At 39.6% G+C, this 22358-nt stretch overlaps 3 protein-coding genes across 3 annotated transcripts; 1 reads left to right on the top strand and 2 right to left on the bottom strand.

Moving 5' to 3' along the window:
- Nucleotides 1-509: 509 nt before the first annotated feature.
- Nucleotides 510-4254, bottom strand: cox6c (cytochrome c oxidase subunit 6C). Its single transcript, XM_076268046.1, has 4 exons — nucleotides 4129-4254; nucleotides 2994-3107; nucleotides 2642-2773; nucleotides 510-605 (listed from the first exon to the last, which is right to left on the bottom strand). The coding sequence occupies exons 2-3, from the start codon at nucleotides 3102-3104 to the stop codon at nucleotides 2648-2650; spliced, it is 237 nt and encodes a 78-aa protein (XP_076124161.1). The 5' UTR covers nucleotides 3105-3107; nucleotides 4129-4254; the 3' UTR covers nucleotides 510-605; nucleotides 2642-2647.
- Nucleotides 4255-4910: 656 nt separating this feature from the next.
- On the top strand, nucleotides 4911-11875 carry tomm34 (translocase of outer mitochondrial membrane 34). The gene is made up of 8 exons (XM_076268044.1): nucleotides 4911-5313; nucleotides 5600-5740; nucleotides 5945-6044; nucleotides 6240-6392; nucleotides 6996-7153; nucleotides 7522-7669; nucleotides 9704-9830; nucleotides 10563-11875. The coding sequence occupies exons 2-8, from the start codon at nucleotides 5611-5613 to the stop codon at nucleotides 10662-10664; spliced, it is 918 nt and encodes a 305-aa protein (XP_076124159.1). The 5' UTR covers nucleotides 4911-5313; nucleotides 5600-5610; the 3' UTR covers nucleotides 10665-11875.
- A 1815-nt stretch (nucleotides 11876-13690) lies between these two features.
- Nucleotides 13691-17987, bottom strand: ywhaba (tyrosine 3-monooxygenase/tryptophan 5-monooxygenase activation protein, beta polypeptide a). Its single transcript, XM_076268045.1, has 6 exons — nucleotides 17869-17987; nucleotides 15323-15623; nucleotides 15009-15132; nucleotides 14583-14746; nucleotides 14240-14335; nucleotides 13691-14029 (listed from the first exon to the last, which is right to left on the bottom strand). Exons 2-6 carry the CDS (start codon nucleotides 15614-15616, stop codon nucleotides 13973-13975), a joined length of 735 nt encoding a protein of 244 aa, XP_076124160.1. The 5' UTR covers nucleotides 15617-15623; nucleotides 17869-17987; the 3' UTR covers nucleotides 13691-13972.
- Nucleotides 17988-22358: the final 4371 nt, after the last annotated feature.

Genomic DNA, 22358 nt, shown 5'->3' on the forward strand with positions numbered 1-22358 from the left:
AGCATTCTTTCAATGATTGTATTGTTAAATGCATTCAAATTTGTCATCTGCTCATTTTGCACCTTTACAATTCACTGGTTACATTTCCAACAGTAATTATAAAGGCTTTAAAATTGTGGGTTCAGAAAAAGCAAAAACCTACTTAGTGTAAAGTATGTATTTACATCTATTTAGACTATTTGGCAAGCACGTTTACTCAAAACATTGAAAGTAAAGTTTAAAGAAACATTCATTTTAGTTTCATTGGACAATTGCCAGAAAAGGAAGGACTTAATTTACGATTCAAGTACAGAACATGTTGGGAGTCTTCTCATTAAGAGATCTTTTTTTTTATTTTTATTCTTGTCCAAAAAGGTTCTTGAGTTGAAGACAGAATACAAACTGGCTTCTTACAGGTATGTAATTTTACAAGATAAATTATTTCTTTTTACACTATTAGTCTAGAACCAATCTGAAATAACCATTACACACAACAATCTCAACAAAAAAAAACACACAATGCACTACTGTACAGTAGTAGAGCATGTTTTGTTTTATTCATACCAACACACAAAATGTTCTAGGCCGACAGGAAGAAAAATTGGGAATGGACAGTGGGACATCACCTGAAAAGAGTAGACAGAATATTACAATCACACAGCATGAAAACACACAAGACTAAACCTATACACTAAAACACATACAAACTAATATATATACATATAAAAATTGTCACATACTGCAACCCCATTAATATAGCGCTGACAAAACTCAAGTGACAACACAGCACATGACTTATCAGTAGGGCCTAGGGTTAGGAAAAGGTCCATTTGCATGCAAACATATGTCTGGTGGGCAGAAGGTCCAAAGACGCGCACACCTTTTAAAGCCATCTCGTCCATCCAGGTATCCAATGCAGTTACAGGGTTTTTTGCTACTGGCTCTCTGTACTGTTGCGGAGTATTTGTAATTCATACAACCGGTCTAAAACACCGCTCATGGATTGCACCCTTCCTCGTGGACAAGGTACATGTAGATTTATTTACAAACCAGCAAAGATAATCTCTGAAGAGCCATGTCAACTGGCAAGGCAATATTACACAATTTCATTTCATACACATAGTAGGGCTATTGCACAATTGCCATAAAGCAATTTGTGATTCTCTGGGTTGGGGAATAGCCAAGTTGCAAGGCTGGTTCCCTGTACATGGTAAGGTACTGCTGGGAAGGTGCACCATTCTCTGTACTGCAAGTTAGTTTACCATCGAAATTACTTTGAAGGCGTTAAATTGAGGTAAAAACAACCTGCATAGGATGCATGCATTTAAGCAACCTTTTGTTAGTGTTGCACAGAGCTAGTGAGCGGAGCGTGAGCGAGGAGCGGAGCGGATGAAATTTTGTTGGAGCGTGGATCGCATTTTAATTTAGAGGCCGGAGCGGCCGCTCTGTTCCGCTCCAATTTTGCTCCGATACCGCTCACACCACAAGTCTGAGGCATGCCCGAATCCAGCCAGGATTCACGTCTTCATAATGAATCCAAGATAGTTGCGTTTCTAAACAAAGATGTTAACCATAGTAGTCACTGGCTAGCATTCAGAAACAGGGGCAGGGTCACAGTTAACACGATAACAGCACACACTAGGCACCTCAAAAACACACACACACACGGGTGGATGCAGCCCCCGCACACAAAAAGGATCACACAGGAGAAAGACCTAAAAGATTAACACACTACACTAAAACACGGACATAAAAACAGTAAATAATGGCATTAACATGCACAAACAACCCCCAGAGTTCTCCCCCGTATCCCAGAATGCATTGTACCAGAGTCCGTAGCACATAGTCCAGCATGCCGACGTTACAGTAAGTTCGTTCGGGATGAAGTCACTAAATATTTTAGAAAGGAAACTGAAAGTCATAGGGCTTACAAGCGTACTATTCCTACATAACAAGATACTACCAATGTAGAGCAAGAACAACTATGTGGTGACACTCTTCCAGTGAGATTTATTTTGGAATTTAAGAAGACACATTTCGCGGAAACATGTGTGCTATGGAGAGCAAAGAAAAACGTGAGCAATTTGAATAATAGCCTATGCTTTAAGTAAGGTTGAAGTAAAACTTGGATGCTAAACCTGTATTATTTAGGCAATTAATCCCACTGATCCCTTTAGTTTTAGACTTATGTGTATTGACGTTGCCAAGCTTGTTCGTTTGTTGCACTGTCGGTGTTGCATTAGGCTATCTTGCCAATACATGTTCTATGAGTGACATTGCCGTTGCTCTTAGTTCTTTGGGATTTAAGTTTTCTAAGGTGACAATTCGCCTTGTAGATTATTTCTCCCTCTTTTAAATTGGAGCGAGCGTGTATCGATTTCACGGGAGTGGGAGGATTTTGAAGTGGAGCGGAGAGCGAAATTGAGCAGAGCGGCCTGACGTGAATTTGAGTGGAGGAGCGGCCGAGTGAACAGCCACCTGAGCGAGGAGCGGGATATTCGCACCGCTCAGCTCCGCTCATTAGCTTTGGTGTTGCATCACAGCTTCTTATTGAAGGGTAACAAGCAATGACACTACGGAGGAGAGTCCAAATTGGGTTCAAAACATTAAATAAAAACATCTAATCTAAGCAGCCCATATTAACAATGAATAAGAAACTCACAGAAGTTTATTCCCCAGATGGTCGGACACTTTCAAATATGCCAGCTTCCTTCATGGCATTGAACTCCTTCATGGCATCGTACTGTTTGTAGAAATCAGCATATGCCTGTTTCCTTGGCTCTGTGACGGTGTACTAAAAGAGACAAAAACAGACCATCGCTTAAACATTTCTGAATGTTGTAGGCGTTTTTTTTGTTGTTGTGTTGTATGAGTCATGATAATAGTGGTGTTCATGATTTATAGATAGATAGATAGATACTTTATTGATCCCCATGGGGAAATTCAAGAATTATGCCTTTACATTTGTGAGATTATTTCATGCAATAACCTCATAAAAAATAAAAAACGCTGACCTTGAACACTGCTGCTGCAACCACCGACAGAGTGAAAGCGATGGGCAAGTGAAACCTCAATCGCTTAGAGAGGAGCCCTCGCATGACTGGCTTTGGCAGCGACATTGTCATTACCTACAAGGGAAAACGTGAAAAAAGATTGGAACTGAATAAAAACAAATACATATTCTAAAATTGGTCAGTAACTACCTAACATTAAAATAACTACATTTATATCCATGTCGGTCACAAAACAGAAAATGTGTCGTTGGAACACCACATAACGTTACCTAGGTATTTCATGCTTATTGAGGTCAAACGTGAGAAATGTTGTTCAATAAAGACATTCTATCAAACGTTAATACTTATATTATATTAGCATACATACAAAGTTGCTCTGATTCAAATAACTTTTGAGGAAACATAAACAGCCAGCTAAGGACCGGTTAACATTATCTTGGTGTTTCACATTGGCCTCTAGCAGCTAGCTGGTTGAAAGGCCTCATAGCCATCACTAGCGAGCTATCAGCTAGTCAGACACCCACAGTAAACTAGCATCAACTGCAGAAAAGAGCCTACTTTGACGTGGTGGTTGGCGAATATAATTCCTTAAATAAAAGACAATATTGATAAGTAAGCCATATCAACATAACTGAATTATATGTCAGTTCTTTAGTAACCTCACGTTAGTTTGATATTTTAAAACTAACATGAACGTAAGAGTAACATTAACTTGCGTTAACCGGCTAGCACTACGTCGGACAAAACGTGTAAGTTTGAGAACATATCACCTGAATTAAATTCGCGACCTGGTAACGTCCGAAAAGGGCCAATAGATTGGATAGAATCATGATTCCGTTAAAAAACACCCTCGTCTATAGGATAACATTCACGTTTGTGCAAAGCATACGATACTTAGCTAGCTAACGTTAGCTATTGGATTGGATGACATCAAGGATGGCTAACTAGATCTAGAAGCTAACGTTACTGTTTGCACGTAGGCTATCGTTAGCAGTTAAAACAACGCAAAACAACCAAACGAGTGTTTCTGTTAATACATAATAAGCAAAGTCATGATAATAAAATTAATTATACTACATATAACAACATACATATACACCCAACAATCTTCATTATGAACATATTATCCACTTACACTTACGACCTTCACTGATAGCGGAGAGTACACGGAGTTGAGTCTGTCCAAGTCTACGTGAGCTTATAAGGGACAATCAGAGCGACAAACGGAGCAACTCAGGACAGGACCATAGACAGTAAAAGAAACAGGACACAAGAAAATCGTTGTGGAAAACCATATGACTTTTAGACAGTCAGCCAAGTGGCAGCAGTGACGCGAACCAATACTAAAGTCTCTGCGTGAACCTACCTGGTAGAAACGTAGAAATGACCGCACACACACACAAACGTATTTTGGTTCAAGTACTGTTTATGATATGTAAAATGTAATGCTGTGACGACCACGTGCGTGTTGATTTATTTGTCTAATGTAAAAAAAAATGCTTAATTTGCATTAGAAACTATGTGAAACTGCTTTAAACATAGTATAATATTGTACATATTTTAGATTCCTAAATTATTCGCATAAAATAACTATACGGAGTTTACGTGTCCATTTCTTCTCGAGATGAAAGACAGTTTCAAGCTTGGATACAATGTTTCCACGTGCTTCCCAAACACTAAAAACAGTGTGTGATGATAAAATGCCTATGCCAGTTGCACCGGTAAGGACAGGGGCTATGCTCGCGTTAGGTTTAAGCAGAGCCCTTCTAAGGACATTATAGACATTCTCTGGTTTAAGTAAGATCCTCTATTTCTTGCATTTGGAAAGAATTTATCAGCTACGTACGTTGCCGAACTAGTAACATTAGCTACAAGTTACTTCAAATAGCAAAGGGACTTGCTGCTCTGCTCTCCTCACTAAAAAGAGTTGAAACTGAAACTTAACACCTCCCTGGAGCCAAGGGGCATAACCGGCGAGAGTATCAGCTTGGTTTGTGAACCACCACGCGCTTGGTTGGGGGATTTCTTCTTTACATCCTTTCAAGATATATTTTCTCCGCGGTGTTTATGTAATCTTTCCAATTTAGCAGTGAAATTAACATTCGCTAATGTCATAGGGCGAAGAGGGCCTATTACCGCGGTATTTAGCCTGCTAGTATCGTCACAGAAATTTAAGTACAGTGAGGTAGTGAAAGCTAGCACATACTGTCACGTTAGCAAGCTAGCGGATCATTGACGGGACTTGAAAGACGTTGACAAGCTACCTTTTCTCATAACATAACCTTACATTGACAATCTGCGCGACCAGCAAATATTAAAGGTGCGTGTACATAGCTACATAGCCAAACCTATGTGAATTGTTTAGAGTTAGTTCACGTAGCTGGCTAGTGTTGCCTTCCAAAGCTCTGTTAGCTTACATTACTGCCAGCTACCATCGGACCTATTTAACATTATATCTATTCTATAATATTTGTTCGAACCCTTTGTGTTAGCCAGCAAGCTAGGCACACTGGCCACTTTGTAACATACGTGTCTGGGTATGCTAATGTTAGCGATAAATGGTTTGTTGTGGATTGAGTGTTGTAACATCATCTAATCTATGTCAGACTGGGCAGGCATGCCTTCTAAGCGGCGTTCACAGTCATGGTCTGAAGTGAAGCAGACGGGCAACGAATGTTTTAAAAATGGCCAGTACGGAGATGCTGCATCCTTTTACACTCAAGCTATTCAGCTGTTGGAGAAAGCCGGTGAGGTTTAAGTAACAATTACAGTGCTTTTTAGATCACTAATTTACACACAGTCTATGTAACATAACTTCACATGTACCCTTGCATGCTGCAGTTTGGACATGCTTTGAATATGAAGTCTTGCATAAATGGCTTATTCAGCTTAATAGCATAAAGTAGTTATCACTAGTGCTAAATTTAACTTAATTTAATTAAACTTTACAGGTGGCACTAACCAACAGGATCTTAGCATCCTGTATTCAAACCGAGCAGCCAGTTACTTGAAGGATGGTAACTGTGAACAGTGTGTGAAGGATTGCACTGTGTAAGTCCCCAAGTTGGAATTTGCATGTGCCTGTTCATATTAAAATTTGACATAGGCCTACACTGCATGTACATAATACTATGATCTATTTCTACACTGTTGTAGATGTAAGACTGATTTGAAGAAGACATGACACTTTGCTCTGGTTATTATGCTTGTTGAAATACATTTTATATGACCACTGATCTTCAACAGATCTCTTGACTTGGTTCCCTTTGGTATGAAGTCTCTGTTGCGTCGAGCTGCAGCCTATGAAGCCCTGGAAAGATACAGACTGGCTTATGTGGACTACAAAACAGTCTTACAGATAGACTGTAATGTCCCATCAGCCCATGATGGAACAAACAGGTAAAAGTGGTATCGGAACTCCCCCTATTACCGTCGGTCGCGTATTTCCGCCGCCTTGCATGTATGTGTCACTTAATATACATTTCTATACAAACCAAGACGGCGGACTCCTAAAGAAACGCAACCACCCACACCATAGGTGTATCTAAATTAGCTATGTACCAAAAAATACATTTGACCGTGACTCGACGAGCTGTAAACAGTGTTGTAAGGCTGCGTGTAGCCTACACAACCGCTTGGAGCTCCAGTGGAATTTAAATTTCATGACGAGAATTCTCGGTCTAACCGTTTAAGTGCCGTTGAAACGGCGTAAATAGGCGACCCATCAGGCCAGCACTATAACTCCGAGCGTGGTAAACAAAATCGGATATTTCAGGCAGCCTATGGCTACTGAAAAATGTAAGGTTCATTTAGCAAATGTTATTTTGAAGTGTTAAAAAACATAGTTGTTTTAGAATTTTGAACAAAAGTGGTGATAATTGGGGGTGTTACAGTAGCTGAATTGTTTTGAGGGCATGCCTTACAAAAATATGTTATTACAGAACCTTTATAGTTGTATTAAGTCCATTTTTAATGCTGATCGAAAAATGTGGTGTTCGACAGAATGACAAAGGTTCTGACCGAAATGGATGGTCCATCATGGCGAGAGAAGCTCCCTCCTATCCCGACTGTGCCGATTGCAGTTAAAGAAAAGCTTTTACAGTCGACAGCCTCAGCCCCAAATGCACAGCAAAATGGTGTCAAAGAAAAAGCCAAGCCAGGTATTCACTGCCCTTCGTCAAGATGATGTCATGTCTTGTGTGTGTGTGTGTGTGTGTGTGTATTAGTTTCCTTTTCCCAGATGAAAACAGTGGTTTCACTTTCATTTTTGCCTAGGTGATGTTATGATGTAACCAATGTGTGCTGGAGAGGTAGTAATGTTAGGGTCATGTCAAGTCTTAAGAAAATTTATAATACTAATACTGACACAATAAATTAGGAGCAGATAATGTGTATGACCTGCTACAAGCTATCTCATACAAAAAGCCTCAGTTGCATTCTGAGACATTTAAAGTGCGTGGAAGCCTCATTTGTATTATCTATTGCCTTTAAACTTTGTGAGTGTGTACATTTTCATTTCAAATTTCAGTTGTGAGTGATGCATCGATGAAAAAAGCCAAGACTTTAAAAGAGGAGGGTAATGCACTGGTGAAGAAAGGAGAACATAAGAAGGCGGTGGAGAAGTACACCCAGAGTCTCAAACAAGACCCCACAGAAGTCACAACTTACACTAACAGGTATGCAGCACAATTAAGACTGGTTGAACATAATTTTTTGTGTCTCTTTTTTTTGTTTTTCCTTCATTGGTAGACATTCCAGTGAAATGTGAGGTATTTAATGTTGTACAAAGCTTTCAAAGGCGAATGCACACGCTGCGATGCCGACTGTCTGTTAAGTCCTTTTGTGTTGCTTGGTGTTGCCTGTCTGAGCGGGAAAAAAGTTGCACTACTACAACATGCAGGATACAACGACTGCCCTCCGTCAGCTAGCACATAGGCTACATTCTGCTGTTAGCGCAATATGGGTGTGGAGAAACAAAACATACCGTAATATCCCACCTATTAACCAAAGTTTTATACATTGATTTTGCTACATTTCTTCAGCTATGAGGTTAATACACAGGGGGATGCTATACATGGGAATGCATTTGTTTTCTTTAATCTAAAGATTAAAGCATGATTTAAATTAAAGCATGATCTGATTTGGGCAATTGGGCACTGAGCTTAATACACCATTTTTTTATTTGCAATACAGTAAACACTGTGCTGGGATTTATACACAATGTGGCTAATACATGGGACATTACTGTATACAACCCAGTGCTCTGTATACTGTACTGTATGCAACCCAGCATCTTGCCATTTCAACACTACTGTTCACTAAAGAAAGTTGGTAAAATATATAAACCGCAAATCAAGAATATGGTGGATTGCCAAATGCCAAGTTGTAAATGACAGTCACACACATGCATGCATAGACATACACACATAAAGACATGTGCATACACAGGAAAAATGTAAATGAGCTGGAACCAGGGCTGTTCAGGCTGCGCTGTGTGTGTGTGTGTGTGTGTGTGTGTGTGTGTTAGCTCACTATAAAAAACTCAGTAAATTTAGATTATCTACTATCAGAATTTAGCTATAGCCTACTCGGGTAATAGTTTTCTGCCTATTTATTTTACCCTTGCCTGTTTCAAGACAAGTTTCAAAATGAAAGAGAGAGTTAACTTATTTTAACTGATGGATAGCCAACACACTCACTCACACTGGTATATGCGTGCACACACACACACTGTAAATATCTAGATGCACAGTGATAATGGCTACCGCATAATGATAGAGGTGTACTTGATACGGAATGGAGTGGAATGCGGATACAGGTGAATATTTGGGAGTTGTCAAAGTATACTTTGTTTGTTGTTGCAGACACACCCACTCATGCACACATGCACATACACAAACTGACACAATATGCAGGGGTTCCATGGGTCGTGGAATTTCTGGAATATCATGGAATTTTGGAAAGTCTATTCCAGACATGGTATGTCAGGGAATTTTATCATTTTTGGGGCAAAGTCATGGAATATCCTTGGCTTTTTTTGTAGCAGTTTAAAATATACTTGCCAAAATTTACTTGCAACTGGTGTATATTTGTCCTTATATCTCCTTTTCCCCCACCCACTCTCCTATGAAACTTTTGAAAGCCTGCCTTGGGCCACCCCTGCAAAGACTGCAACCAACCAAACATACATCCACCTGCACTTAGTTTCATTTATATTGCTGTGTATGTGTGTATGTGTGCAGCTTTGCACTAGGGAAGATTTTAACAGTGTGGGGTTAATGGTACAGACAAACATCTGTGCATTGAACACTTTCTATCAGTAGAGTGAATGCCCTTGGAGTTGACCCATACTGTACTGTTCCAAAGGAACAGATTGCATTTGCAGCCGATGGTACCCACACATAAAAATGGAATGAGTTTGTAAACCCAAGCGTTCTTTGCTGTAAGCTGTCCAATGAGTGTGAATGCTAACCATAGGGAATATGGCCTAAATGTTCTGTGGATTGTTCATCCCAGTTTCTGATATTAAACGGCACAGAGCTCACGCCTTGTTATCTTAAGAGATGAGCCAAGAAGCTCCAAAGCTTGCACCTATGGAATTATTTTTTTTTTGTAAAATGTCCCCTACCAGTTGCTCACAGTTAATGCTGAAAAGTTCTGCATGAAGCCGATTAACTTGAGGAGAATGCTGTTGTGTCTCTTTAATCCAGGGCGCTGTGTTACAACGCTTTGAAGAAGTACAAAGAAGCAGTAAAAGATTGCTCTGAGGCTTTGGGACTGGATGCAGCCAATATTAAGGCCCTATACAGACGTGCACAGGCAAACAAGGAGCTGAAGGTGAGATTCTGTCCTTTTGAAGTAATGGAAACCAATGCTAGTTGTTGAGGTATGCCTTTATAGGTAATTCGTTTTGGTATTATCTTCAAAGTCATTTCGATGGTGTTTGCTGAAGGACCGATAAACACCCCTGTCGTTTCCACCAGCCACCCAGACTGAACACTTTTGTTCTGTGGTTTGGGTTGGAACACATGTCTGACCAGTGAACATCTGTGAAAAAGTAAATATTAACAAAAAACAACATAGCAACTACGGCTATATCATAAAAAGCATATTTTCAAGCTTTTATCAGTGTCATTGCCACCCATGTTGTTGGTGGTGTTGCAAGGTTTTTGCATTTCTTTTACGCATGCCTTAAATGCCCTCACCTTATTAGATATACACATTTTAGTAGTCGCTGTGTTGGTGCACTTTTGTTTCATGTAAACCTAATAATGTTCATTTAAACAACCAAACATTTCAGTACATAATTAAGGATGCACAAGCAAAGTCCAATGAGGAATTCGAGTGATCCAGCTAACTGTAGCATGATTTGTGATTTGGAACAAACCACTGTGCTCTATTTCAAATTACGTTAGGCCTATGTACAATTTCTCCTGTGAATGGTATAATACTATAATTCCAAAATAAGTTCCCTTAGTCATAGCATATTGAGGATCTGTGTATACCTGATAATATTCACAATTCTACTGATTTGCTCATATATTTTGGAACATGTCTTTGTCTTTTCAGGAGAACAAAGCATGCATTGAGGATCTTAACATCTTGCTTAAAATTGAACCACAGAACACCGCTGCTCAGAAATTATTGCTTGATGTGCAGAATACTAAGTGATGTGGTGTAAAGGCCCAAAGAAACAACAAGGGACCCTACCCTGACCCGCTGTTCATGTTCCAAGTGCCTACGAGACAGCCTAAGCTTGATTTCTCCTCATATTTATCTAACTTCAAACTTTTCATTACGCACTTTTCCTCACAAGTGTGCCCAGTGTCAGTTGATTTCTCCTCTGCTTTCAAGTTGTGCATGACATAGGAACCAAATGTGGTGAATAGATATTTTAAATGTTTATGTAAATGTTTGAAGGTGTTGAATCTGCATTACTCCGGAAATGGTTTCTTTTTGTTGGGTAAAGACTACAAATATTACCTACATGTTTTCCTTTGTAGATCCACTGGTGCTGTCTCAAATGCAGAATGCAGATACAGCTACATGTAGTATAGTTAATCATGGTAACGGACATAGATTAAGGTTAGGCCTTTTGGAATCAGTCATTAACAATCACCTGGACATGAACACAAAGTAATACAGTCATATCTTCATGTAGGCTTACACCATAACAATCATAGGTTCAGCATACTTCATGCAACATTTGTTTTATTCATACGAGGCATGATGAGGTCAGTTGTTAGCAGATCAATATTGGTGTGTTATCGATAATGTTTTTGTAATGACTACTTGCCGAATTAAAAATGTCTGGCGTCTGTATTCAGCAACTAAAATGTCAGTACTCTGTCTTAAGCTGTGTTAACTGATTAAGAAACTTCCAGAGACCTATCCACCTGCTGATTAATTTACTTCTGCACAGAACATTGCAGGCAGGAAGAGTACTTGTACATTGTGGAAGTCTACCAGAAATGTGCAAGAGACATATCATACAGGGTTTTAAGAAAAGTTTTAGTTAGCTGGTAATAATTGCGTTTAGGGCTTCTCAAATTAAGCTTACCTTTTGTAATAGCTCAGAGTTAACTGTAGGGCATTGTTGCATTCGCTGACGACCTTAAAATGTTCATCACTCAGGTCTCACTTGCTTGAAGCAAGACATATTTAACTTTCTTGTTTACATTATTGAACATGCTGCATATCCAAGTGAAGTCACTATAGAACTATATATTCACACTTGTGAGGCTTGATTCAGTCTCATGTTGAAACTTAATAGAATGTGTTTTATCTCTACAACTGAAGAATGAGTTGTGGCTCTTTGTGAGAAAGTTAAACACTGACCCACTTTGGTGTCACTGTCCAATTAAAACAAAATTCATGATAAATATGTGCTCTCTGTAAGCATTTTATCTTGACTGTTCCTTAACATTTTCCTTTTACATGTTAAATTTAGTGTCACAGAATTTATAGTTATTTACTACAGTGTCCAATTAAAGGATGAACATTCTAATACATAGAAAAGCAACTGAAATGATAATAGAAGTTTCATATATGCATGCAATGCATTTTATGTGGTAACTTTTCAACTGGCCTAAGTTTTGAAAATCCTTCATGATCACATTATTATGCATTACAAGGCTATAGCACTATGCACCATGCACTAAGCCTACTTTTATCAGTCAAAAGGGATGTGTGCCTTAGATTACAGTTCAATGTATAAGAACACATGCAATAAAAGCCACACTTTGATTTCAAAAATAAAACAGGGAAATTTGGAACTGATAAAACTTTTATTTCACTTTAAATTGTCTTTTACACTTTCCTGATTATAACATGTAAGGTGAAACTAGAACTGTTTTAAAAGACATACACAAATCTAGTATTACGTCAATAACCAGGTTTCTTTTTTTGTCATTTTGTAATTTTTTAAGCTATTCTAAATTTTCACAACCACGTGCGCGCTAAGCAATAAAACCGTCACAGAAGCAAACTTTAGGCAGAATACTGGTCAGTAAAAACAAAGCAATTTGAGATACCAGATATACAGACAGGCTCGGTTCCACATTCACTACTGCATTTTTATCAAGCGTAGAGTAACTGCCATTTGTTCAGCTAAGGGGGAGATTTTTCTTCAGTGCATGAAACATTGTCTTCAGCAAGACGGTCTGAGACAGATGAATTCTACACCTAAGTGGAATGTTATGGTGATGACAAGGTATTGTGACACTGAGTGAAATCAGTTACGTCCTTCATATCTGTCTGAAAAAGTCTACTCATCCTGACTAACCAAAACCTTTCTCAAAGCCCTCTACAAGATGGACCACTTATGGTAGACATCAAGCCATCAACTCCCGCATAGACACAACAGCCCTCCGTGCTCAAACCATTTCCAGGCTCTTACAGGCCTTTGTCCATCTACCCTCATCCCTCCTATCATCAGTGTGGACTGTCAATTTAAGGCCCGCAGGACAAGCTTGTACGAAGGAAGAAAAAAAAAATATCTAGAAAAAAATTAACGTAACGGCTTTAAGGTGTTTCTTTGCAAGCAAGTTTTACAACATTACATTTTAAGACAAATTTATATTTACTTCTAAAATTGTTTACAATTTTACAGTCTTTTAATATTTTGTTTTACTGAAATGTGAGTCTGCGTTATGCAAGGAAAAGGGGGGAAAGTTAACATTTAAGAACAAACAGGGATCATCGTACTGATGTCAAACAGCACCTTTATGTTAACTGTTCATGAACAGCACATTAGGAGAATGGTCCAGTTTGTTCAAAAAAGGTCTAGTCTTCGATGTAACACTCTCATGGAATGTCTCTTCTTTCGACTTAACAGATGTGGAATGGCAAAACCTAGGGTCCCTTTTCTCTTTTGTTTCATATGCAAAATAAAATTGTGTACATTACACAGCAAAATGCATGTTAGTCAGTGTCACAATACAGCCTGTTCTACCATTCTGTACGAGGCCACAGCAGAATTGTACTGCTACTCAATCCATACAGTCCTGAATTTTAGCAATCACAATTTATTCATAAAATGTAGAGAAAAACTAAGCGTCACAGTGTTTGTTAAATTAAACTGACAGTTTAATAACCTTTGAATAAAACCAGCAAATGCCAGTACACTAGGAAAGCAAAAGGAGGTACTAGAATGCATAACTTGCAAGGTGAAAGAACATATACCTTTTTTAAAAAAAAAAATGTTATGAGGGAGAAGGTGGGGACAAAAATGGCCTCACTACTCAACTGGAAAAATTATTATTTTCTTTTTCTTCACACACAAGACTTGGCTTGCCAACAACTGAACGTCACCCTGTCACCTTGGAAACTTCTCTGAGAAGGGCACCACTGGTAGGTCAGGTACAATTCATGCTGCTCGTCATACAGAAAGGGATGGAGGGGCAGATGGAGCAGGGGTGTATGGGCTGTATATGTGTAAGATAGAGTGTGGGTGGATTAACAGTGAAGTGCAACGCCTTTTAGTTCTCCCCTTCGCCAGCATCCCCCTCGTCACCCTGGTTTTCCGATGTCCACAGCTGCAGGGAGAAGTCGCAGGATGAAACAGAGAATTAGATACTCCTTTCAAAGATTCCATATATATATATATATATATATATATATATATATACACACATACATACATACACACAAAAACATTCAGTCAAGTGTCATGCAAGACAAAAACTGGTTCTTTCTTGTCTGTACAGCTGACCAAAAAAAAACCCATTAGAAAGTACAATACTTACAGTGAGGTTGTCCCTTAGTAGCTGCATGATCAGAGTGCTGTCTTTGTAGGAGTCCTCATTCAAAGTATCAAGCTCAGCAATCGCCTCATCAAAAGCCTACAGAAATCAAGCATGGGCAAAATGAGGCACAGCCACCCAGATCCATTTTAATGACTGCATTACTGATGTCAGTGCTGCACAAGTCAATCCATAGAAACAAACAACGTAACACAATACAACTCATTCAGTGCATAGTTGAGCACCCAGTTCTTGTATACTATAGACATGCTACATCTAATACATTGGGAGCAGAGTGTCTGCAGCTCTCAGGCAGACTAATGAGGGCTTTGTGTTTGGTGCTCACCGTCTTTGCCAAACTGCAAGCCTGCTCTGGGGAGTTGAGGATTTCATAGTAGAAAACGGAGAAGTTGAGAGCTAAACCCAGCCTGATGGGGTGTGTTGGCTGCATCTCCTTCTTGCTGATCTCAAAAGCTTCCTGGTAGGCCTGCTGGGAGTTCTCCACTGTAGCTGTGGCGAAAAAAGAAGAAATGTTTGTTTCAGGCGGGAGGTGGGGGGACCATGGCAGACAATTTACAGCCACTCGCATCAAATGGAAATTACTTGGGCTACACTCAAAAATGAGCGGGTATTAGGCTATGTGATGGAAAATGCTGTGGATTCTCTGTTGCAATTAATTTAATTAACCTGTGCCAAATGCAGACATGTCAGGATTTGGGATAAAACGACAAGCCCTTTTCGGCCCTTCCCCAGGAGATTTCAATCTACTTACTCTTCTTTGAGTCTCCAGATGCCACTTCAGACAGATATCTGTAGTAATCGCCCTTCATTTTCAGGTAGAAGACTTTGCTTTCTGCCTGGCTAGCGTTGGCAATGAGGTAACTGTCAAGAAGCCCCTGTGTTTAAAAACACAACAAGAGTAGTCAGGAGGATCTGTTCATGTTGTGCACGATTCTACCAATTAAATTGGTGCACATTTCTTTTCAATAATGGCAAAGAAAATAATTAGTCACTACAGTAATGAGTGGATTCAAACAGCACACTCAATCAGTTCAATGAGACAAGTTCAGTCAAGCCTTTGCTCACCAGCACATCGTTGCAGATGTCTTGCAGCTCTGCCTCGATCTTCTCACGGTACTCGCGGGCCATTTGCTGCTTCTTCTCGTTGCCCTCTGTCTTCTGCTCAATGCTGGAGATGACGCGCCAGGAGGAGCGGCGAGCACCGACCACGTTCTTGTAGGCCACCGACAGGAGGTTGCGCTCCTCGTTGGACAGCTCGTGACCCTGCTCCGTCACGGCCTTCATTGCCGCCGCCATGTCGTCATAGCGTTCGGCCTGCTCGGCCAACTTTGCCTTCTGTACCAGGTCGCTCTTGTCCATGTCGAATCTACCAGAGGATTGAAGGTAGGGGTGTCAATAAATCTATGCAACCCTACTACTTATTACGTCTGTTCCAACTTACAATTTAAGCCTTTTGCCATTTATTGTGATGACTGTTCAGACAGGACTCCTATGGGACACTGAGAGATGGGTCAACAAGAAGGGTTAAGTGGATCTGGTTTGTGATAGATATTTAAAAGAAAACTCAATTTATTGATGATAAACTCCTGTTGAATTATATAATACAATTAACACCTCTACTATATATCCCCCCTTTTTAATTTCATTTTATTTGTCCATCTCCCTCCTTTGCTTTTTTGTAAGATAGCCTTACCTGTTAAGCACTTTGGGTCAACGTTGTTGTTTTAAATGTGCTATATAAATAAAGTGACTTGACAATATTCCTCATTAATAAGCACCATCATGGTGATGTAATGAATTAATTAATCAATCACTGACTAGCGATTGAATTGGCCTAGAATACTTCACTTGTAGAACTGCATGCATTTAAATGTATTTAAATGTTATACTGTGTAATTGCATCAACACAAACTGGGCAATCCTGTATTTCACTTAAAGTGAGACGAATCAATAATAGCATCAAACTAGTAGTGACCAACAGATCACAACAAGCTACCTTTGACGTTGGCTAACAAAGTTGCGAACTAAAGACCTATTAACAACAACATAGTGAAACGGCAATAGGCGACTTGTTAGTGCTTAATATCTTTATTTTCCGTGTCCACTATTTAAAATTCGGGCTATTTACATTATGTGCCACAAAGCATGGGTAGCTTAAAGCTGGCTATTTCTATAGGTGTTTGCCAAGCTAATCACCACATTAGCTAGCTATAACGGTACGCTAGATGTTCTCACCACTGCGACAACGCCCAGGGGAGGGTGTTAGCATAGCTTGATGACTACGTTACAGTAAAACACTGCCAAACCCATGTTGTCTAATACATAAACGGCAACCAGGTGAGAATGTTTTGCGGGTTAATGTTGTTTTTGACATTGGCATAAAGTTAGCTCGCAACCCCATAAAAGGCACCGATTAACCAAAAATAGCTAACATTAGCTAGCTATCCTAGCTAACGTCCAAAACCCAGCTAACATTACTAAGCGTTTAGATGTCAACATAATTTGAAGTACACGAGAGTCTAAGGTAATCATTGGAGTTACTTATGATTTCATACGGTAATTTCGTACCGATAGCGTCACGTCGGTATGTTACGGTGGCCGTCGCCATAACAGGGCTTTACAGTCGAAGGCTGGACACCAGCTGTAACAACCCTAACGCTTAATTGGGTTGTGCTGATAGCCATCGAGACACGGCCTGACAACAGTCCCTGCCCTTACCAACCCTTAGCAAGCAAAATGCCACAAATGTCAGTTAGTGGTAACCTTGCCATCTCTGTACTTAGGCAAGACATTGATATACCGTTAACGTTAGCTGCTACCAAAGTGGACATTAACCTTTCTACATCCATGCCGCAAGACCAACTGCTAGCTAGCTTGAAGTGAGAAATATAGCAATATGCACACTGCAAAATACTGCACTGCAGTGCATTCAAAAATCGGTGGTTCGCTAGCTAGCTATATGCTTAGCTTATTTCAAGCGATGGCTAGCGAATTGCTAGCTTACATTAGCCTCCCAACTGCTGGTAGCGTACTCGCTACGCCCTCTCAATCACATTCCCTTGTGGAATTTAGCTTGCCTGTCAGATAGGAGGATGACCATAGCGGTAACAAATTAATCGCGCATACCGTATTATCCCGAGTCACCAAAAAGGCAAAACCATTAATGACAGTTTATTGTTCTCGTGTGTCAAAGGCCCGTGCACCGTTAGCCAGCAATACCGTTAACACCTGCGGTTAAATTTACTGGATAGCGTAACTAACGGGCTAACGTTACCCCACTAGCCATCACGACGGCCAGCTAGATGAAATGAGTGCAGCGGTAGCATAGCGACAGGTTATGTGTTTAGTGTTTGTAGTAACACTACGATATTCTGTCAAGGCTGTATACATGGCATGGCAAACCTACAAAATATCATGCTGCATCCACATTTCAGAGGTCTAGCTCGCTATTCATCACACGCCTCGGCCTAAGTCCTTGTACCCAGCCCCAAACCACAATAGGCACCTTCCGCCATTGACAACGATGGGTGCCATCACTGCAATATTACGAACACAAAGGAAGGCTTATCGATTTGCTTGGGATATTAACGTATCTCTAAAAGGGAACTCACATTTAAAATGTATTTTGAATCCTTTTTTTCTCTGAACGATTGGAGTATCAAGCTGTCCTCCGTTTCGTTGCTCGGGATATTCAGGGCAGTACCACTTCCGCTCTCCCTGACACTTCCGCTTCCTCTAAACCGCACCCCTCCCCCCGCCAGTATCTATGGTAACCTCTATCCGGGGTTTCCTAGGCATTTTACAGGGCGGTTGACGTCATGTGGACCATGGTAACCATCGACGGGTGACGTCTGCAATCTCCATAGTAACAGTTTCCAGGAGGCATCTTACAGCTACAAAATGACAGCTCAAATCATTTCGTAACCTCATAATGCTACTTTGTTGGCCTTGTTGCATTAGAAGGCAATTGCTGTAAGCCCTATCAAGGCTACCATCACCCAACCCATGTCTTAAACTGACACAAAGTTGGGCTGGCCCACTTGATCAGTCAGCAGTTTTCAGCCTGTGAGGAATTAACTCTTTGACGATCAGATTGGGCCCCTGCAATCATTTGCACTTGTGCCCATCAGTCGCCTATAGCAAATGACTGATTATTTTGACTAGGGCTGTCAAACGATTAAAAAAAATAATCTAATTAATTACATACTCTGTGATTAATTAATCTAAATTAATCGCATATATGATTTTTGCTTTGAAAGTATTTTAAATATTTAAATTCAAATGAATCGTTGAATAATCAGCATTAGTGACATTAAAGTTCAAAAACTCTTTTATTATTATTTTAATAATGGCCATAATAATCTAACCTGACTCCGCCAGATGGATTTGCTCCGCATATCCATCTGGGAACTTTTCACTGATTGGATAAACCATCTGTCTATCACCACCTTTGGTGGTTATCGACGGGCCAAATCAACCAATTAGATGAACAAAGTGTTCTTCTAATGCTTTCGTTTAACATACAATTAAGTTAGGTAACGTAACTAACGTTAAGATGTTTTAACTTACCATTTGTATGTGACATGAACCTAATCAACGACAATTCCCATCAAGTTTTCACGGTAGGCCCTACACTTCTGAAGAAAGTATATTCCTCCATTATGAACTGGAATCGGCCGTGGAGGATATCTGTGTCATTCATTCCTCCCAGCTGCATGGCTGAGACTCATAGCTTCACAGCTTACCCAGGAATACTTTCTAATTTGAATAAAACTTGCGCGATATAATAGCTATGCTCATCCCATCTGTGGATGCCGTCATGTTGTTTGTTGCGTCACACCTCAACCCGCCTCAAAGCCAACGCTGATTGGACGTTCGTTTGGTGAACTGCTCCAAATTCTCTTTAACGAAAAGTTGCCAGACTGATCTGCGAGTGAAATCTTGAAAGCTTGCGAGATCAGGATGGTCTTACGAGGCTAATAATAATCTATGATATGACCTAATATGCTGAGGAAATAAATTCAAAAGTGCTTCGGGAAGAAGTTTTTTTTTATCACATACATTGCAGAGGACTTTATTTTAATCAACACTTTATTTTTATCAACACCATCAGGCCGTGTTTGAAAAGTAAATGTTCCAATCAATGATCTAGGCAGCACATTTTCTTCTCTCTCCTTCATTTTACAGTCTAATGGTTACTGACTACAACGGCTCGGGGTCAAAGGTCATACAGAATCGATTAATCTGCGTTATTTTTTTTAATCAGTTATTTTTTCTCAAATTAATTAATCGAAATTAATCAGTTATTTTGACAGCCCTAATTTTGACTGATTGTCAATAGGCTTCAGCATTATGGACAGGTGGCGCAACCTCTATCTATGGGTGCAACATGTAGAGTTACTGGACAGCTAGGCCTATGCATTTTGTTTGACTAATTTTACAATAAACATATAGCCTACACATATGTATAGGCTATCTGTTTGTAAATAGGCCTAAACTGAATTGTAGGTCCTACAAAATTATCAGATCAAAATCAAGGAAAGATTTGAGTGTCATAATCACAAGCCTTCAGATTTCGCAAGTTTGTAGGCTGTTTAGTAGCCTAGGCCTACTTTGTTTAAATGTTTAGTCCTGTAGGCCTATTTACTTCTCCAAATTGTTAAGTTTGTTTCATGATATGGGCAGCCATGGCCCACTGGTTAGCACTCTGGACTTGTAACCAGAGGGTTGCCGGTTCGAGCCCCGACCAGTGGGCTGCGGCTGAAGTGCCCTTCAGCAAGGCACCTAACCCCTCATTGCTCCCCTAACGCCGACGTTGTAGCAGGCAGCTCACTGTGCCGGGATTAGTGTGTGCTTCACCTCACTGTGTGCTGTTTGTGTTTCACTAATTCACCGATTGGGTTAAATGCAGAGACCAAATGTGATTCCCTCGCGGGATCAAAAAAGTATATATACTTATACTATACTTATACTTACTGATATAGGCTAGCCTATAGGCCTAGGCCCACATAGCCTAAAGGTTTAGGCTATAAATAAACAGAGGACACATCTGTCCAAATCACTGGCTCGTCTTCTAGTTTCTGGTCTTAAAAAGGCCAGACACAGCAAGGTGGCAAAATAATGTCAGTACCTCTAGGCTAACTACCAGGCTAGCCTATAGCATAAACACCACTATAGACTGAGTGTTTGTGTTAGGCCTAATTATAAGCTAACTAGGCTTATCAGCTAATACATTTGAAAACTGATTCAAGATCTCACTGGGGTAGCCTAAAGAATCTGAATGATAAATTATGTATATATTGCCCTGGACAAATATGTCAGCTAAATAGGCCTAGGGAACCCTAATCTACAGTATATAGGTTAACTATAATTAGCCTTGGCCATGTAATTAATAATCTGCTTCCTAATAAACGTAACTGCATATTGTAATGTCTCACAGGCATAAGAACAGTGGTCCGTGTCTGACCCAGAACAGAAAGAGAGAGACTTCCTCAACCGGTAACATATATCCCGGGAGGTCCACCCCCATCTCGCCAGGCTGCCAACCATCAGCGTGCCTGGAGTTATATATAGCGCGGGCTCTCTGATTGACAGCCGGTTGCTAAAGTATTTAGTAGGCTTAGACTACTTCACATAGTTTTGAATGTAATCAGTTTTATAATATTTTTTACCAAAATGTGTGCATAGCCTACCACTTTTAAATTCAGATGTGAAGAGACAGATGCAATGCTACCTTTGCTGACTGTACTAGGACAAGACACAGGCACATGTGGTACTACCAAATGACCAGTAGAGTGTACTGAAGGATTCTGTATGAAATGCTTTTCAGGATCAGCAAAGCTCTTACACAGTTCTGTTCATATACTGTGTTTTGTGCTTTAATTGTTTTACTTATTAACTTATTTATGATTATGTTGACATATTTTTTATCAATAATCAAAGAACCATAAAAAAGACACTAATTATTTTATTGTTTGTCCACTCAACACTGTTAAATTTCATCATTTGTGATTGTGTGACCTCACCTGTCCTGTCAGTTATATAATGTTTTGTTTGACTTATTTCACAGTGAAGTTGGTACTGGAACATGGATATCCCTCCTGTTGTGTTTGTTTCATGTTTACTAGTTTTGTGTTCCCAGTCAAAAATGACCGCTGCATTATAACTTGTTATAAATCCATAGTAACACATATATTATCATCTAATGTTGTGATAGACCTTTGTATCAACTTGTGTTCAATTAGATATAACCAGTTTTGAACTTTGCTATTTATGGTCCACAGGCCTCATTGACCTGAGCTCATGCAAGTCAGAAAGGGGAAGATTCTATTTATTAGATTAGATTAGAATAGATTCAACGTTATTGTCATTGTGCAGAGTACAAGTACAACGACAATGAAATGCAGTTATATGTTGCAGTTATATGTAGTTATTGGGGAAAGGTTCCAGTGGGGGCTGGCATAGAAACAAAAAGGGGGAGTGAGGTTGTGTTTGTGTGTGTGTTTTAAAGTAGAAGCACACATACAGTCCATCTGATCAATAAGTATGTGCCTGGACTCAATTTAAAACACTGACCATTTTCTCACCCATTCATTTCTAATAGCTAGTCATTTTTGACCAGGAATACACATGGAACAAAACAGGAGGGATATATATATAAACTGAATGCAATAATCCAAAATGATCTGATTAGATTTACCTGAGTTGAAAGAATGAGAATCACTACAGATTTAATTCTGTGCACATACAGTTTGTCATACTGTACTTCTTTTTCATTTTAGCCACCTAAAGGTACGCAATTCAGAATGACTTCTAACCCTGAACACATGTTGTCACATTCAACGAGTATCTCCTTACGATCTGCTAGATGTCCGTTCTCTGACACATGTCATTTGTGATATATCTTAGTTCATTTGTTTAAGATATCATGATTTGTTTTAGAATTTAAAGCATGGCTTTTAAGGATGTCATTGGTGTTACTCATTTTAGCTGTGGGGTGTGAAAATATATTTTTTTCTAAAAAAGGTATGTTTAATAATGAAGTCATTTTGATATTGATGACATGTGATCTGTCACATGGCAGACATTTTTGTAAAAAATA

The sequence above is a fragment of the Alosa pseudoharengus genome, unplaced genomic scaffold, assembly GCF_046254945.1.
Source record: "Alosa pseudoharengus isolate Yale_2024_CS ecotype anadromous, Long Island Sound unplaced genomic scaffold, YU_APseudo_1.1 YU_APseudo_1.1_scf_5, whole genome shotgun sequence".
Taxonomy (NCBI): Eukaryota; Metazoa; Chordata; class Actinopteri; order Clupeiformes; family Clupeidae; genus Alosa; species Alosa pseudoharengus.